The 19,721-nt window shown below is 37.9% G+C and overlaps 1 protein-coding gene across 1 annotated transcript in view; it reads right to left on the bottom strand.

Annotated features, from left to right (window-relative positions):
• Positions 1–864: 864 nt before the first annotated feature.
• The window catches only part of LOC5566097 (peroxisomal carnitine O-octanoyltransferase), a 32,262-nt gene continuing 13,405 nt past the window's right edge, over positions 865–19,721 (bottom strand). The window contains exons 2-4 of the mRNA XM_001650405.2: positions 1,865–2,791; positions 1,367–1,794; positions 865–1,227 (exon numbers count right to left, since the gene is read on the bottom strand). Of these exons, the coding sequence (XP_001650455.1) occupies positions 978–1,227; positions 1,367–1,794; positions 1,865–2,791 (1,605 nt within the window). The 3' untranslated portion in view covers positions 865–977. The remainder of the gene's footprint in view (positions 1,228–1,366; positions 1,795–1,864; positions 2,792–19,721) is intronic.

The raw sequence follows: 19,721 nt of genomic DNA, 5'->3' as shown, positions 1-19,721 counted from the left end.
TTGGATAGGAATCTAGTTCTTTCAAAAGAGGTGCGCTTAGTGAAAAAGGACAACGGAGTAACTCTCGCTGAGACTGGCCCACTGTTTACACTTGGTCTTTCAAAATGTTTAATTTCGAATGAACGACAATGTTTGAGCTTTCGAATGAACGACACAAGAACCCGATCGACTGAGGACTCGATTTTTCGGATTCCGCGTTTAACGGTGGAACGGACAAACACGTTTTGCATCTTATGCAATGTTCATTTCCCATTTTGCTCTTCGACGCATCACAGATGTATGGGACAGATATCGCACTTTCCACAGCTTTTACCCGGTATTTGGGCACGCCACCAGTTAATTATCACTATTAACTATGTTCCCGATAAACCTCACAAAAATGCGTTTTCATAGGAATGTTTAGACACAAATCGTCCACTTTATAGTTGAGTTGAGGTCAAATGCAGGAAACATGGTAATCCAATTCTTAGAACGTTTTACACAGATCTGTTTTTCTTGAAATTCCGAATAACTCCGACCTCATGAACATTCATTCCAGAGTTCCTTTCCTTTGACTCGTAATCATATTTTAAATATACTATTTGTTATTTCTACTTTACCAACTTAGTATATATTATGCATCTGTATTTTAACCAACCCTCTGCGGAATGGAATCTATTTTTTGAGTTTAATCACTATTAGTTGCTGTAGGTATAAAAATTTGATTGCTGTTTCGAGAAGCATCAATAAAATTCATATAGAACCGTATCTTAGTTACGCTACTAACGTGAGGGCTAATTAATATTATGATTGGGACGAGTGAATAGTGTACATCTATTGGCATTCTCAAACCCTCTATATCCTAAAACACATGAACAGAATCAGTATTTTTAAAAAGTGATAAAAAGCATTTCACCGATTTATTTACTATACAAAAAAAATACCTAATACCGCTGGAATTGTTCAATGCCCCTGAATGAAAAATCACTTTATTTCGTTTAAAGATTGGCTTTAGCATCCGTATCCAGGACGTTTCTGATGTCCTCCAACACCTGATGGAGCGCAGCACGCATTTTGTGACAGCTTGTGACTTCCGAATCTTTGTAAGCGGTGATTATGGACCATATATTGTCACTGAGCATCGAATAAAAGCAACCGTAGCCATCCATGCACATGGGAGCCACAAAGCCGCAGTTAATTGTGAATCCCAAAGTACTCGTGGATAAGATAAAATTTCCACCGCCGCCGCTGAAATAGGAGGAAAAATCACAATATGGAATCATTAATTAACAATGTCCAATTATAATGAAATATTGCTGGTAATAAGTTGTACGAAACGAAAGGCTTATTAAGGTTTAAGTGCCGTTAATAAATGCACAAAACTTACCTTTTGCTATACAATGGGTCATCGTACAGCTCATGTACAGGAAGACCTTGATCGTAAGCAACACACCACAGTCCAAAAAGATGTCTATCAATACCATTCCCCTTTCTAGCTTCATTCATGAGCCCCATCTGACGATTGGCGGCAGTACGGAAAAGCTTCGCTTTATTACTAGCTTTTTCATGTGGGTTTTCCATGGCTTTTATAAAATTCACAGAATCCATGCTACATGAGCGACAAGTTTCGGTCCTTCCTTTATAGTACTGCCGCATCATTGCCGTCTCATATGTCGGAGCAAAGGTTCCATGAAGCCTATAATAAGCCAACAATAGAGCAGTCTGGATCCAGGAATCCGGGTGGATTTTCTGTGATTTCATGTACTCTTTTCCATACCCAACGAATTGATCTACGGTAACTGCAACACAGTTTTGCTAAAATGTTGTTTTAAAAAAATGGATTAGCATTTCACATCATCATTCCAAATTCAATCTTGAATGTTACCACTTTATCAGAAACGTCTTTCATTCGAACAATTTCTGTTCGAATTTGGTCATCCAAATCAAATACTAGTTCTACGGGCTGAACCAATTTTCTCGGGGGTACTGTCCAATCTGGAATGCCATCTTCGAATACGCTGAGCATAGCGTAAAGGCTCATTGAAACGGAAATCGTTCCATCGTAGCAGGAGTGCTCGCCAATACAACCCATTCTACCATTCTTGAAACACACTGTAGCACAACTTTTATCCGCCCACCTGGAATGTAAATCGCCTGCTAATGTAATGGCAGCCACTTCTGAATGGTTGTCGGGACAATTTGTGTCCAATGAAAATAAAGAAATGGCACTCTCTACGTCCTTCATGACGTTTCGATTGTTCTCGGACAATTCCAGCAGGTGAGTTCTGTTGCGAGCCCATGATGTTCTATCGTCGTTAGTTAATACAGGTACATCTGCATCGTTGACATTCTCACTGTCTACACGATATTGGATTTGCTGGAAACATAAAAGGAAGTCTTGTGGCGCCAAAATTTCACCATTTTCGAAAAGACCTTCAATTTTGAACATTCTTCCTTTGTAGATTACCAATATATGCGAAGGGCAATGGCCTTCCTTCTCTGTTTTGAAGTAGCTTACTATTTTATCCATTTCTAGGCCCGGTGTTCGTACCGTATTGAATAATCGTTTATAAAGATCTGAAGAAAATTTCGTCTTCTTATCGACGCTAACAATAGGGCGCAGTTTTTCCGTTCGTAGCAGTTTCCAGAAACGCATATTGATGGAACAGCATATGGCAGCACTTTTCAAAAAATTCTCCGGAATAGGGTCAAGTCCTACGGCTTCGAATATCAAAGGTTGTGCCATTACACAATACGGCATCAGTGGCATGCGCAAGGTTAGATAGGCGTAATCCTCCCACCATTTGTCAACCTGGATCAAAAATAGATGGAGAGTAAAATAATCAATCAATCTCAGATAAATGATAATAAACAATCGAGCCATCATTTCAGCATTATTTTGATTATCACATCAATTATGTGCATAGGGTGGGTCACCTGTTATACAAAAGTTGAAACCATCAGCAATCAAAGCATGACATTATATATTTAATTTTTCATGATGATAATAACAACTATTGAATGTAGAACGAATCCTCATCTTTAATTTCTAGTAGCAAAAATCTGAAGAACTAAGCGTTTGGTGCAAATTTGGTCGATTGGACATGCGCTAGTGCTTTCAGCGCAGATGACCGTTTTGTTCTCCTGATTTTTTGAAGACCACAAATGCCTGAAACTAAAACAACGATTTTTTTTTTTGCAGGTAAGTTTTACAATTTTGCTCTATGCTAGGATCGACCAGAAAACCACTCGTCCCCAAAATGTGGCACCATTTACATGACCGACTATAACTAAAAAATATTGATGTGAAATTGACCCACCCTAATGCACATAGTTGCAAAGTACCGTATATAAATGAGGAAAAAGTTATAATGGTAAGCATTCAATCAAAATGAACTCTTTAATTGCAATTTTGTCTTGCCTCTTATTGGCACTAGTTCAAGGCGATCAAACCATCTCGGGCAATACAGTTGGTGACATAGTTACGGTGAACGTTGAAGTGAAAGCCGACATCGAGAACTCGATACATCAACACTACGACAACTTTGCACCATCATTGGACGGAACAGTTTTCTGGGATAGGATTCAAGAGCTAATCGGTCAATTGCCGCAGCAATCGGAAATACCAGAGGGAGACGATAGTTCCATGCCAGTTGATACTAAGCCCAAGCCAGATATTTTAAAGCCATGGATACAAGCAGTGGATACCAAACGAAACGTCATTGTAAAACAAATGTATGAATTTCTTTCGGCACACCCAGAAGTGTGGGAAGACTTACAGCAGTTAATGAAGAACCTCCCAAAGAATATGGTCACCCCAGACAATCATATTGAAAACACGAATTAATCATAGATATGAGCAGTGAAATAATGCAAATTATAAACTACTAAATGAAATAAAGAAATTTTAATTCACAAATATTTCTGCATCATTCACCAAAAATTAGATGTTAAGTCCCACAAAATAAGCACTACAAATCTTCATTCCTTTTACATTCTTTTACCAACGTCCTCATGCAACCCATATATTTCTTCATTTTATTAATTTATTTAACATCTAACAGATAACACTGAATCAACAATCACTTTATCCTCGGTTTTGCCCCACGCTCGACAAATGTTGTACATATCGATGCAAAGCGAATAACATTTTTGCAAGGTTTCTGTTCAACATTCTTTGAACATGCATTGCCCATCGTATTCTTCCAGCTTTCCCCACCTGAATGCTGACTTTGTCGTAGAGTTGGGCAAGTTCATAGTTCATCTCTCGCCGCTACCCATCGTTCTTCTGTGCGCCACCAAAAATTGTCCTAAGAATTCAGCGTTCGAAAACCTCCGAAGCATACACTGCCCATAACTGCATATTTGTAACATTCGAAAAAAGTAGGCATTGAGTAAATGGAATACCAAGTGTGCATTTTATAGCAGTATGGGAGGAAACTAAAATTTCTCAAAATTACCAGGAACTCAAAAGTGCTTATTTGAGGCTGATATCGCATACTAGGTGAATACAACTCATATCGCATACTAGGTGAATAGTCAGAAAATAATTCTGATAGAAATGTTATTGCTATTACATTATGAGGCTCTTTTAAAATCTCAATGTGTCTGTTATGCGATTATAATTACCCATGTGACAAAACAACTTGGTATTTTTTTCAAATTTTCTAGAACAAACCCACAGATTTCAGTAAGTTGATCGAAAGTATTTATCATTTGATGATTCTCCATGGTATTAACTCCAATTTGTCAAAAATGTCGAATGTGACTGTTACGCAGTTATGGGCAGTACTGGTCCTCCTCCAACATGGTGAACTTTGCATGCCCTTAGAGGACTATCGGTCTCATAAGCGTCTTGTATATGGTACATTTGATGTGGGAGTGAACAATTGTTGAAAGCTGAATCTTCTGAAGCCGTAGTTGGCTAAACGATCGCATTCGTATTTCACGACTTACGTTATTATCAGCCTTCAACATGGATCCGACCACCTTGAACGAGTCCCGTCAATCGTCACACTGTTGCCTACACAGCTAAAAATATGTTGTAAATTTGAGTGTATTTTTGCGATTCCGTTGCAAATCAATCAACCTTTCATTGAGAAGTTGATCAACATCTTCTTATTCTTTCTGGCGTTACGACCCCACTGGGACAGAGCCTGCTTCTCAGCTTAGTGTTCTAATGAGCACTTCCACAGTTATTAACTGAGAGCTTACTATGCCAATGACCATTTTTGCATGTGTATATCGTGTGGCAGGTACGAAGATACTCTATGCCCTGGGAAGTCGAGAAAATTTCCAACCCGAAAAGATCCTCGACCGGTGGGATTCGAACCCACGACCCTCAGCTTGGTCTTGCTGAATAGCTGCGCGTTTACCGCTACGGCTATCTGGGCCCCTTAAGTTGAGTTGATCAACATAACGGCCTACTTTTCCTACCGAAAGAAACAGTGCTGAAAAGTGCTACTTTTCAGCACTATTTTTGGTGCTGAAAAGTAGCTCTTTTCAGTACTGTTTTGGTAGGCGTCTACCTAATAACCCAGTCTCTTCATGCCATGCTTATTCTGCGCTGCGTGTGAGTCGAGATGAGTCGTTCTCACCTCGGGTGACGTGAGGCAACTAATGTTAATCAAATTGAAGCGAGTCGACACCTCACCGACTCATCTCGCCATGCCGCACTGAATAAGCACAATTGTATCTGATTCTTGGGGTCGCCGCACAGTGCGTTGAATGTATGAAGATGCGGGACAAAAATCAAAACTGGAAGATCAAGCCATTTGAGCACCTTGGTATGTAATGGAAAGTTGTTTCTGCTCAAAAAAGCTACAATTTGCATAAATGACATATAATCGCAAAACTGTCCCAAGCGCCAAATTCATTATTTTCCAAGGAAAACCTAGCAATTTGTACTATTATTGCTCATAATGATGTAAGAAATTATTTGCAAATATGTCACTTCTCACTCGTAGCTGCAAAAGTGACTTATACGCCTCCAAGTAAAAAAGGTCGATTTATTTTTTTCAATTATTCAGTTTTAATATAAAATTTGAATAAAATCTTCGAAATCACATTTGAAATAAATTATTTAAGCATAAACTTGCTCTGGTGTAATGTCTGATTGAGTCGAGACCACAAAATGTTGCAAGATTTTAGGATTTTTATCACAAGCAACTCATTTTCATACTTGTGCTGGTTAAGGAGTATACCTAAATATGGATAAAAATCTCAAAGAGTTGCAGGGAGTTGCAGCTGTATCTTTCAGACCTCTTAGAGGACACTCTAAGAAACATGTCTGTGCATGATTTGGGGTGGAACTCGGTGGAACTTTTTTTGAATCGATAAGACAAGTTACATGAAATACTATAAGTTTGATTTCATAGCCAACTCAACGTGTCGATTTCTCATATTCTAAGTAAAAACTGGTATTCTTATCACATCAAATATACTTTACCACCCTTCAGTCATGTTCTCTTTTAGATTTTGAATGAATATATTGGTTTCAACACTCTCCATGCTAGTTGAAAGATTGCTGAAAACATGCGACAAAATCTAGTTTTTCTGCTACTCCGACAACTGTCACTTTCGACGCTTGTTGTGGTAGTTTTAGTGCATTGTATAGCTTATAAATACATGTTTCAATAACAGATGCTATCTATAAACACTTGTGGATACTTAATATTGTCGGATAAAATAATTTGAAATTTGATTTTTGTCTATGCAGCAACGCACTGTGCGCCGGTCGTAGAATCGGCGTGAGGTGAGAATTGTCGGTACCGTCGAGCGGGGTGACATTGGGCCATAAGGGTGACTTTGGGCCAATATTTTTACAGCAAGCTAATGTTAGAATAATGAAAACAATGTGTCAAGCTTCAAGAATACAATCTAAATCACTAATAGATGGTCATAGATTAGTTTTACGAAGTTTCTACTAGCCATGAGATGCATCGAAAGAGGCGGTCAAAGTCACCCCCTAGGCCCAATGTCACCCCGCACGGCGGTATCATATAGCGAGGTGACAATTTCCGACTCGAGTGAAGTGATTGTCCATTTGGTTTACACGGCGAGTCACTTCACTAGAGTCTAAGCCCGTTGTGCGATCTAGTTCCGACACAGGTGGGATGTGGGATCGGATCGTCCAGCATTTGTAGTCAGCTACTGTCCTCGATGTCTTACCTGTTCATTCATCCAATAGGAAGTATAGCTCTGCATGATACCTATGGGGAGTGAGACAATATGAGACATTCATGGGTACTACTCTTTCACAGCCTACGTGATTGAAAAATACTGAATTGAAACTACGCATGGCTGTATGCCCATGTGGGTTCTCTTTAAATATTTGTTCATGCTTAGAGTTCATTCAGTTCAATAGCATTTTTCGAAATAGCAAAAAATGTTGTATGCAACTCGTTGCAAAACTCGATTTTTTCAGCACTCGTTGTATTTATTCAACTCGGCGAGCCTCGTTGGATAAACGTACAACTCGTGCTGTAAAAATCATCATTTTGCAACTTGTTGCATAAATAACTATTTCATGCATATATTTGGAGCATCAAAATAAACTGAAATGTCAACGACTTCTGAAGTCGAGTCTAGTACACGACACTGGAGACGGCCTTACAGTTGAGGTGGAAATACGCGTATCTGTTAAAAGATACAAACTATAGTGGAATTAAATGGTATAATACTAAATTCGGTTTTTTCATCTACTTATAAGTATTCCACTAAACAGCTCGAAGGTTTATTATCAAGAAAAAATATCCAAACTTTTTTGCAATCGACTACAGATGACACGCAGGCTTCGTCCTTTGGCGGAGAGGCCTGTGTCATCCGCAAACAAGGATTTTTGACATACCTGAGGTAACTCAGGTAAGTCAGATGTGAAAATATTGTATAACATTGGTCCCAAAATGCTGCCTTGAGGAACACCAGCTCTTACAGGAAGTCTTTCAGACCTGGAGTTCTGATAATTAACCTGAAGTGTACGATTTGACGGATAACTTTGAATGATTCTAACAATGTATGTTGGAAAATTACAGTTTTTTTTATTTAACGATCAAGCCTTCATGCCAAACACTGTCGAATGATTTATCTATGGCTAGAACAAGACCAGTAGAATAGCCTTTAGATTTGTTGGAATGGATCAATTTTTTTATACGTAAAAGTTGATGAGTGGTCGAATGTCCATGGCGGAATCCGAACTGTTCGTTGGCAAAAATTGAATTTTCGTTGATGTGGGCCATCATTCTGTTCAAAATGACCTTTTCAAAAAGTTTACTGATGGAGGAAAGCAAACTGATTGGACGATAGCTAGAAGCTTCTGCAGGATTTTTGTCTGGTTTTAAAATTGGAACAACCTTAGCATTTTTCCATTTGTCAGGAAAATATGCTAGGGTAGGTGTACCAGTTATGGACATAATGGTTTCCTATTTCGCCATACGTGATAATTTGATTATTTTCAAATTTTTAATCATTCTGTGTGTTTTAGTAGTTTAATATCAAATGAATCTTGATGTTTAAACATTCAAAAATTTTCAAAATTTGAATATTTTCGAGAAAACACATATGGCCAAATAGGGAACCACTATAGCCATAACTGGTACAATTTCCCTAATTGAAAACATTTGTTGAATATATAAACTAAAAATGATAAGCTACTTTCTGGAAGTTTCTTGATGAGGATGTAGAAAATTCCATCATCGCCAGGAGCTTTCATATTTTTGAATTTTTTAATAATAGTTCTCACTTCTTCCAAATCAGTCTCACAGGCATTTTCGAAAACGTTCTCTTGATTGAGAATGTTTTCGAAGTTCTGAGTAACTTGATTTTCGATTGGACTAGTAAGTCCTAAATTAACATTGTGCGCACTTTCAAACTGCATAGCAAGTTTTTGAGCTTTTTCGCAATTAGTTAGTAATAATTTGTTTTCGTCTTTCAATGCCGGTATTGGTTTCTGAGGTTTTTTCAAAATTTTAGACAATTTCCAAAAGGGCTTAGAGCCAGGGTCCAATTGAGAAATCTTATTTTCAAAATTTTTGTTTCTTAATTGTGCAAAACGTTTCTTGATTCTTTTCTGCAAATCCTGCCATATAATTTTCATAGCAGGATCGCGAGTGCGTTGAAATTGCCTTCTCCTCACATTTTTAAGGCGGATCAAGAGTTTGAAATCATCGTCTATAATCACGGATTCAAATTTCACATTTTGGAATTGCAATGCTCCTGGCTTCAACAATGGAATTTGTTAAAGTTTCAAGAGCATTGTCAATATCAAGTTTTGTTTGTAAAAAAATGTTAACATCAAGATTAGAATCAATATATGTTTCATATATATTCCAGTCGGCTCGAAAATAATTGAAAGTGGAGCTGATAGGATTGAGAATCGCTTCATGGTATATTTGAAACGTAACAGGGACATGATCAGAATCAAAATCAGCATGAGTAATCAGTTGGCTACAAAGATGACTAGAGTCGGTTAAGACCAAATCAATCGTAGAAAGATTTCTAGAAGAGGAAAAACATGTAGGGCTATCAGGGTATTGAATTGAGAAATATCCTGAAGAGCACCCATCAAATAAAATTCTGCCCTTGGAATTACTTTCAGAATTATTCCATGACCGATGTTTGGCATTAAAGTCACCAATGACAAAAAATTTTGACTTATTGCGAGTCAATTTTCGCATGTTAGTTTGGAGCAAATTAACTTGCTGTCCAGAGCACTTAAAAGGCAAATAGGCAGCTATGAAAGTATATTTACCAAGCTGTGTTTCAACTGAAACACCTAAAGTTTTAAAAAATTTAGTTTCAAATGACGAAAACAGTTGATGTTTTATACGCCTATGAATGATGATTGCAACTCCCCCACATGCCCCATCAAGTCGATCATTACGATAAACAAAAAAGTTAGGATCTCTTTTGAGTTTAGATCCAGGTTTCAAATACTTTTCAGTTATAACTGCTATATGCACGTTATTAGCTGTAAGAAAATTAAACAGCTCGTCCTCTTTACCATTCAGAGAACGAGCATTCCAATTTAAAATAATTAAATTATTATTTGGATCCATTAGAAAAACGTAATCCAATAACAATTTGATTTGTAAATTTTACACCTACTTGGACTGCTTCAGTCATAGTGGTGGCTTTGAACATTGCATCAATTAGTAGATTCAATTGTTCAGTTAGAAGATTAAAATCAGAGGCAGACATATCACTTGAAGTGGGCACATTATCTGATGATTTTCCGTTAGAATTTTCGGTAGACGAAGAGGCGGAGTAGAAGTTTCCTGTGGCGACAGGGTTTTTTTTTTCATTTGATTTGAAACAATTAGAATGGGTACTTATGGTATGGGGATCAAATTACCTGCTACGATATTGGCAAAGGATTTTCCTTGGGTAGATACATTCGAAATAAAAGATTCGAACGGCTACCCGACGGATTTATATTAGTTTGTGAATGAGCATGATTATAATCTTCCTGATGGGTATGATTCCTAATCAAGCGATCGTTAACTGAAAAATGAGCATTGTTTGAAACTCTACCAGGGAAATTCCGGAAAAGACCGTCATCGAAACGGATATTATCTTTCATCTGCCAGGCACGAGCCTCGACGACTCGCCTACGCGAAGGGCTAGCCCAAAAATTTTACTTATGATTGCCCCGCAATTTGCGCATATAAACTTTTCGGTATCTTCCTTCACTGGACAGACGTCCTTAGCGTGAGGAGAACCTCAGCAAATCGTGCATTTAGCATCCATGCGGCAATTTTTGTACCATGACCCCACTTTTGGCACACGGCACTGAGTGGGGTTTTGGTAATTTCCTCCAGATTTTCTTTTTCATAATGATTGATCTCTTCAGGGGATTTATAGTCACTTGAGAAAGGTCTCAAGACTACTTATGACGACAAACGTTCAGTTTTGTCGTCATAAGTACAAATAACTTTTAAGTAACATGTAGGCAAGCTATAACAAGCTAGACATTCATGTTATATTGAAAATGCATTTTTTGATTTGTCACCTTGAAAGATTTCCTTCAAATCTTGGAAATTTTTCAGACGAGCAAGGCGAGCGAGCACATCAAGATTTTAAGGACATCGAACAACGATCGAAAACATTTCGTTTTTCAATACATGTAGAAAAAAAAGTCAATAAAAAGTAGATATCATGAACCATTTCATTTTTTTCAATCCGAAATTTAAACTTACATTGTAGCAAAAGTATAAAAAGGTGATGTACAAAAAATTAAGCAGAAGATAATATAGCTGCAAATTAATTTTACCATTACCTCAATGAATTGTAGATCTCCGTGAAGAATAAATAAATGCACTTTTTGTGACCAAATGAAGTATTGTCATGAGCCTATGTATGCTATAAAACGTTTGACTTTTACTGTGCGCTCTGTTTTCACGTAGCCCGTGAGTGAGGGTTTATGGACAGAAGGTCGAAAGACAAAACGTCGAAAGGACAAAAGGTCGAAAGACAAAACGTCGAAAGGACAAAAGGTCGAAACTGATTTCCATGGTGGGAAATTTTTCCTTCTTTTAAAAAAGATTTTCGACCTTTTGTCCCTTCTTTTTTGTTCTTCGACCTTTTGTCCTTTCGTCCATTTTTCTTTCGACCTTCTGTCCTTTCGACCGTTTGTCTTTCGACCTTTTGTCATAGATTCGTGAGCGAGACAGCACCATCATACGGCGCACAGTAAAAGTCAAAAGAACAAAAGAATTTAGTTCGTCAGTCTGTTAGATCTTAAATTCATTATAGTAAACAAGGAACAAAATAACCTGCAAGGGATCCTCCATAAATCACGTGGTTATGTGTTTGGTATTTTTCATCCCCCTTCCCCTTGTGGACTCATCAATTTTTTATTTTTATTCATGTGAACCGTAACCTTTGAAAATACCCTCCCCTCCTAAAATGAACACGCAATTTATGGACGGCTCCACAGTATGGTCAAGGGGTTTTTTACAAACCATGATATTTCTGGAGAGATAGCTGGTGGGTTGTAGTATCACTAAAATTGCTTATTTCAACCATTTATATCAAATAATCCATCATTTGCGATACTTTAAAAATGAGGAGGGTACAAAAAAGGGGGGAGTCCATGCCAATCTTTGTACAACTCTTCATATTGAATGTCAAGTTTAAAACATAATATGGCACATGAATTCTGTATATCTTTAAAACGACCTGGGCAGACACGAACATTCTGAAAACGCCATTATGTTTTTTATACTTTCAAGCCCGGGGTGTCCCGTCTCTATGGATTCAGATCGACTTTTTGTTCGAGCTGTGAATAAATGGACGACCCCCTACCGTAAAGCGTATTGCCTCGTCAATCTTATTCACAGACCATAATGCGACGGGTACGAAGTACGAAGCTTTCTACACCAGTCTGCAATGTGTCCACACTGGATAAGTTGGCAGCGAACACTCATTTCTTTACTATTTCATTAACAGTTACTAATACAATCATACCAATAGATCACGTAGATATCTCAGGAAATATTGTTAAGAAACATTTTACTCGAAAACCGATCATTGGGTTGACATTTATCCACAGTTATGTTAATGTTGTGTTCTGATGTGTTTGTTTGAACCAAAAGTTACTACTTCGTTAACTTGAATAATAGTTGTTACACTTACAGTGACTTTAATCATAAAATTACAATCACATATTTCTTGGTAATACAACGTATGACCAAACAACTAGTTTTCAATAGGCTCCTGAAAAAATAACTTTAAAATAAAAACACACAACATAGGTAAAATAATAACCATTTTTAGATGCAAAAAGTTTTTATTCCAATTTATACATATAAATAGAACGTGATGTCACATTACTTCATTACTTCAGTAGTACACGCTTCATTTCACCTCCAAGAAGCTCTTCAACATAATCCAAAGCTTCACGCAGTTGCTCGCGAAGGTCATCTTTAGTGGATTCAATCCGTTCCCACAGCTCGTCCGAGAGGTCAACGGAACCATCGTTGCTAAGAACGAAGTAAACGGTATCTTCTAGAAGATCCCATGGAATGGCATCGAAGAAACGATCAACCATGTAATCCATGGCTGAGTAGATTTTTTGACGGAATTCGTCTTCCAGGTCGATCAAACCTTCGAACACTTCAAACTCGTAGTCCAACAGCTTCTTGCTGCCGTCTTTGTACACTACTTTGGTGTCTTCGAGCATACTTAGAACCTTCGGACTGAAGTCGAATGCACCTCCGTTAGCCAAAACCTCCTTGGTGATTTCTTCCATCAAATCAAACGGAGTCAAAGAGATCATGTAGTCTACACCGTAGTCGAAGTATTCGTGCAGTTTGTCCATGATCTCGTCCGGAAGGGCTTCTCCATTAGCAGCAATTTCCACCATGACAACCTTCAGTTTAGTGCTCAGTTCAACGCGTTTGTCATCAAGTTTGGCACGAAGTTCCGGGGAAAAGTTGAATGCACCATCATTTTCCAGCACTTCATGGACAATTTCTTGAAGTAGATCTGCTGGATAGTTTTCAACGATCGTACGGTAGGTGTACACAAATGCGTCAAACACCATGTCCAGTGTCTCTTGCGACACCGAACGGGTGGAACGATTCCGGACGGAGCCGCAGCTACCTACAGCCACTAGAGCCAACAGGAATACCGCAATGAACTTCATTGTTAAACTCGAGCCTTGAAACTGACTACTGGACTTGTGGAACCGGGGCAATATATATACCATTACTTGTTATCTATCACTGATTCGGAAGATGAATTATAATATATGTATAACTTATCTCATGGTGCATTGTTCAATTTCAGTTCATTAGTCACAGTGATTTTTTTAAGATACCAAAAAAAGGTATTGAATTGTATAATCTATGAAAACCTTGCAGCATGATATCAGCTTCCAAACGCTGATAATGATGTTTCTCGTGATGAGGAATAATTGTAAAACAACTGTGCTAAATATATGACTTCTAGTGTAAACCAATGATCTTCTATCTCTGTTGGAAATAAATGCCGGATGTCGTGAGTGATCAGTTAAATGAATGAGTTGCCAGAAAATTTAGATATTCACGCAGTTTACTATTGAACTGAAGGTAAACTGTTTTCAAAAGTTTCTGTTTATGAAAATTATGGCATTGAAAGAGATGTTCGGGTATCCAAAAAAATTATTTTCGGGTGACACAGGCCTTCTTCGCTAAGAAACGAAGCCTACGTGTCATTTGTAGTAGATTGCAAAAATGTTTAGTTATGTTTTCTTTGTACCTAAGACAAGACGTGACAGGTCAAAGTACAAAAATGAAACCATTTGCCTGTCAAAAAGACCACTTCTCATTGGTCGTTTTGTCAAAGGCCTACTTTCACATCGTTGAGTTTGATTGCAACAGGGCACTTTGTTGCTAGTCCGGCCGTGTTGCTAGTTTATAAATTAGAGTATCTATCAAAAGTTTAGAAATTTTTCATTAAATCTTTTAGTTTCAAATCAATTTATATTCGATGTTATGTTCAAAGCATGTGCTCCTACAATGTGAAAATAAATAAAAAATAGCTAATTGAGACCAATATGATGGAATTTGGGCCAAATCTCTCTAAAAATATTGCTGGTTTTGAATTTTAACCTGAGTTTTAAAAATATAGCATCCTCTATTGCACTAAATGAGTGAAGCGTGCACGCAAAAATCAAATTATGAACCTTGATTTTTGAATTTGTTAACACGATTTGCTTAAAATGGATACTGGTAACACTGGCTTTTGTATCGTCAAGGTTATCGACTGAAAAACAACGGGGCAGTCCTAATTGAGCTGTCACGTCCTGTCCTAGCTTTGTACTTGCAACAATGGAACATTTTTCCTCATGCTTCCTTCCTAAACTCAAAGTATAATATTCCCAAATCAACCAAAGGCTCTTTATTTTTTGTCTTCAAGAAGATATATCTTCAATACGAGAAGGATTCCAATAAATTGGTCAGTTATGTTGTTTTTTGCAATGTTGCGAACACAGTGTACAATTTGAATAACTTATCTCAAATTTCAAACAAAATCAAACTCTGCCTAATATAATTTTTTATTTTACATGAACATGGAACAACTTACATCTTTTCATTTGATAATTCATTGCCTTGTAGAAAGTTTTTAATCTCTAATTTTAGATTATCGTTGGAATGGGGTAAATGTCCCGAAGATTTGGCTTCTGCTACTACGTCACGAATGTCTTGCCTTATGTTGGATGGGAAATGTTGAATGAATTCTTCAATTTTGCTGTCTGGTGGCGGAGTATACGCATTTCGGAGTTGTTCCAATTCCGCATGAACTTTTCTGCGAAGGTTCGGCGATAGGTGATCCAGGCCACCTCGCAGGAATAATTCCACCAATATTTCCCGCTGAAGCTTTTCCGGTAGTATCTGCTGCAAGCGTTGAGGGCTGATTGGAGGTGACGGTATCGGTTTGCTAACAGCTGGTTTTTCTTTATTTGCTTCTGTCAACCCAATAGTTAGAGCTTCTCTCAATGCGTTCTGCACTTCGGTTAGCTGACTTGAATGGAATTGCTTCAAAAAGTTATCAACGGCTGTTGTAGTTGGAAGATAGTGTCGTACTGACGACACATGATTCTGTATTTTTCTCTCTAGGTCAGCTGATAAGGATAAAAACTGACTATTTTGATGAACTTCTTCTATGAATTGGTTGTTAATCTCCTCGGGAAATGATTGATGAATAACATCGATTATAAAAGGAGACTCTATTTCTGTAGCGAATATAATAGAAATCATGTTGACTGAAATCACTCCTAAGACAGACAACATGTTGTAGTTTTATTTGCAGACTGATTTCTATTGGCTGGTATCCTAGCACAACGTTAGTAATTCATTTATCTTAATTGCATACTTGTTTTTAGTCTGTTATCTATTCGTTGGCGAAAGAAAAGCTGATAATAGAGTTCCTATATCCATTCAGTCTTTCATTGAGTTCTTGTTCAAGTTGTATAACACTTATAGAAGACACACTGACAAAAAACGTATGTTGAGCACAAGGCTGGTATTTCTTTCGTTCCTGAGGTAGAGCCCAATGCCAGCTTAGTGTTCTTAATAAAATCGGGTGACAATGATCGATGAGCTACGCAATTTTCTTACTTACAAATGGAGTACCAACATCAATGTACTTAACTTGTGGGACTTGAGTTGAGTTGACCTTAAACATTCTCAATATGTGGTTTAGTATGGTACGACAAAGACTGAGCTGGCGTACTATTTCACTATAATCCATGGACTATATACTTAATTCTGGGTATACACTCCGATTTTGACGTAGAACTACGTCTTTCCCCTCTGACAGGAGTGAAATTGGAATTTCAAAACCAAGAACGTTACGTTACGGCATGAAATATTTTAAACGTTTATAACTTTTTGTTGGCTTAACGATATCCCTTGATTAGCACCTTAATCGAAAGACAAGACATCAAAGGTTCATGTCGTTAACTTACTGAATCCCACATACCTGTCCAAATAGTTTAATAACTGTTTTAAAGGAGAACGTTGATTTTAAGCAAATCTATAATTAGGAGTGCTAGAGAAAAGTTAACGTCATTTGCTTTTCACTCTCCGCTTGGATCGCATCTCAGCAGGTAACAGATCGGCTTGCTCTGACCGGTCGTGCTTCTCAGGCACAGACATCGATAGCGAAGGACCCCCGTTTGTCTTGCTTCGCTCAAACCAAACTGTCAAGCGAGCGAGAGAAGATGCCGTCCGAAGCCAAAGCTATCATCGCTGCCGCCGCCAAGGAGAAGAAGAGGAAGCAGTGCACAGGAGAATTTGCGGTCGAACTGTGAACGCGGTCGGGTGAATCATTCTCACTTTGTGGTTCACCGCTTGTTTGCGTGCACCCAGCCATCGTCATTGCCGCCGCAAATTTCATCGGCCGAGGAGCTGTTGACCCGCGCTTCAAGATTTCGACTCGTGATAAATTCAGCTTTGGTGGTCAAGAAGCAATCCCGTTAGGAACAAATACCGAGGAGCTGCTAAGCGAGCGTTGGACTAGTGAAAACTCTCAAGATTTCAAGAGAGAGCAACGTTTCCAGATTTCGACTTGAGCCCGGTGATCCACTACCCGTCTCTGTTGTGCGCCATTCACGCCACGAAACATTCACCTGGTTCGTCGTATAAGCAAATAATTTGCTCAAATTTATACATTTGAGTTAAAGATTCCCCGTCTGACCTTGGCAATCGACTGATAACATCCCGCAGTGTTATTTATCTGTAAAAGCATCGGCCATCGGCCCTTTTCAGGGCCATCAAATAAGTGAAAAAGAGTTAAGAGAGAAATACTTCCGACTTCATTTATGACTTCTTATATTCCTGAATCAATTTCACAGCTTCATACAAAATTTCATTTGTCATGAATAATTTATGACTCAACAATAGGCCGTCCCTTATTTTTCGAAAATGCGAAATGTTAGAAGTTCGTCATTGTAAAGTGCTCGTTTTGGTAAGAAAAAAAATCAGATAAAAATTTTAAGTCCGTACGTGGACGCTAAGTGGTCTCCCCCAAAGGCCCTGAAGGTATTAGGCGTAGAAAACCCCATGCGCAAAATCGAGCTCGCTGCTCTAGTGCACACAGCATGAATACAAAGAGCCACCAGTAACAAATTGTCCTGCGCGCATTGATAGTCAGCATAGTAGTTTGTTTTCTTTGGGATGATTCAAATATTACGTAACTCAAAATTTGACAATTTTAGAGCCCCTACCTCCCCCACATAACAGCTTTTGTATGAAAATAATTAAAATTTTTGTATGGACCATAACATTATGGAAGACCCCCTCCCTCCCTCTGTTGCGTTGCGTAATATTTGAACGATCCTTAGTAGTTATGATTTTATGTCAGCATGCAGTGTTATGAAGATATCCACAGTATAAAATATTGATTATCTTAAAATTCTATGCTGATTATCAATCTGTTACTAGTGGCTTTTCGTACTCATGTTGCGTACACTAGAGCAGCGAGCTCGATTTGGCGCACGGGGATCATTTACACCCAATACCTTTAGGGTCGTTGGGGGACCACTTAGCGTCCACATACGGACTTAAAATTTTTACCTAATTTTTTTCTTACAGAAACGAGCACTTTACAATGACGAACTTATAACATTTCGCATTTTCGAAAAATAAGGGACGGCCTACTCAACAATTTGAGGTTGTACTCGCGGACGCTGCTGCAGTGCTGTCGGGGTGAGTGCTCAGCATTTCACAACGATTGTAAACTAGAGTGGCATTTCCAACAGCGTCTTTGATGTTCCATATTTTGTGGAAACACTTTGATTAGGAAAATTATCACATGTAACAAAATTGCGACATCTTTCGAATGCTTTTGAAAAGACGTTCTCATTGAACAATTGTAATAATTTTGGCACCCATGGATCAGAAATTTACCTTCATAATAAAGAAAACTATTGATTATCAATAGCTCGTATTGAATATTTAGTCGATGTAAACCCTTCCAACAATTCATGATTGATCAATTTCTCACGCATTAGAATTCTCCGCAATTTTCAAGTAATTCTAAGCCCAACACATTATTGGCACATACCCATTTCCCAGATTGGTCGATCAGAAAGCGAAGAGCACAAAAGGGAGAAGCATCATCTGCTTTTCTAAGGTTATAAAACATGATTCAGTTTCATTCCATTTCCGCTTTCGAGCTGGTAAGAGCTCCTCCGAACTTGCTTAGCGAGAAGTACCTCGCTGCTACACAGCAAAAAAATCTTAAATTTACATGTCACGTAAACTTTCATGATTATCATGTGAATCGAATTATCATTTGACATTAAACGATATATAATGTAAACTGCCTCATCGCGTTCAGGAATGTTTGCAAACTTGAGTGAAACTGAAACATTTCATGATCTTGCATCCAACATTCGCCAATGTTGCATAATTTCTTGCATCTTGAAAGTGAAATTGAAAACAAGATCGCTCAGTTTACATGATTCCACGTTGAATGTTCTGCCAAAAATAATGCACATGGATGGATCGACGGCGTGTCATTCCATGTGCATTATTTATGATTGAATTTTCAGCGGGAAAATCATGTAAATCGAGCCGTTTTGCAAGCAACATTTTTTGAGAGAAGGCGTTTCGCGTTCAATATTAAGGAATTTGGTAACAATGCACTATGGTCCAGGAATCAGTTTTACGCGGAAAGATGCATTTTGAGCTTTAGAATGAAACATTAGACAAAAACGGTCTTCTACAAAGTTGTTTGTATTAGTAAGGTCCTTTGTTCGGTGTTATTGAAAATTAGGGTGGACCACATTTTCATAGAAATTGTGTAACTAACTTTCTTATTTGTAGAAATTATATTATACATGCTTCAGCAGAGTTGTAAACCATTCAATTTCAAGCAACTTTGCCAAAAAAAGTTTTTTTGTATCTCTTAAATTGACTGATTTAGAGCTATTTTTCTACGGTGACATAGGGTGGTCCGAACAAAACTGGTTTTCTGGCTCTAGAGTTTTCAATTCAAATTTCTCATCAAAGTAGTCTATGCAACACTTTTAGAGCTCTAAAAAATGCGTAATTTGGTGAGTGAAGAAACTCGCTATCTCCTTCCGTTTGGGAGTTATTGTTGTTTTTCTCTCAAAAACATGCCTACTTTGATTGAGAATATCTCTGATTGGGGCAAACATAAAAAATATCTTTTGACAGCATTCAAAAGACAAAATAAAATTGTATATTATATTAAAAAATTACAGATGTGTTATTTTTGTAACTCTTATAAAA

Source organism: Aedes aegypti, chromosome 1 (genome assembly GCF_002204515.2).
Source record: "Aedes aegypti strain LVP_AGWG chromosome 1, AaegL5.0 Primary Assembly, whole genome shotgun sequence".
NCBI classification, from domain to species: Eukaryota; Metazoa; Arthropoda; class Insecta; order Diptera; family Culicidae; genus Aedes; species Aedes aegypti.
The sequence above is the reverse complement of the archived record's forward strand: the minus strand, read 5'-3'. Positions and strand labels throughout refer to the sequence as shown.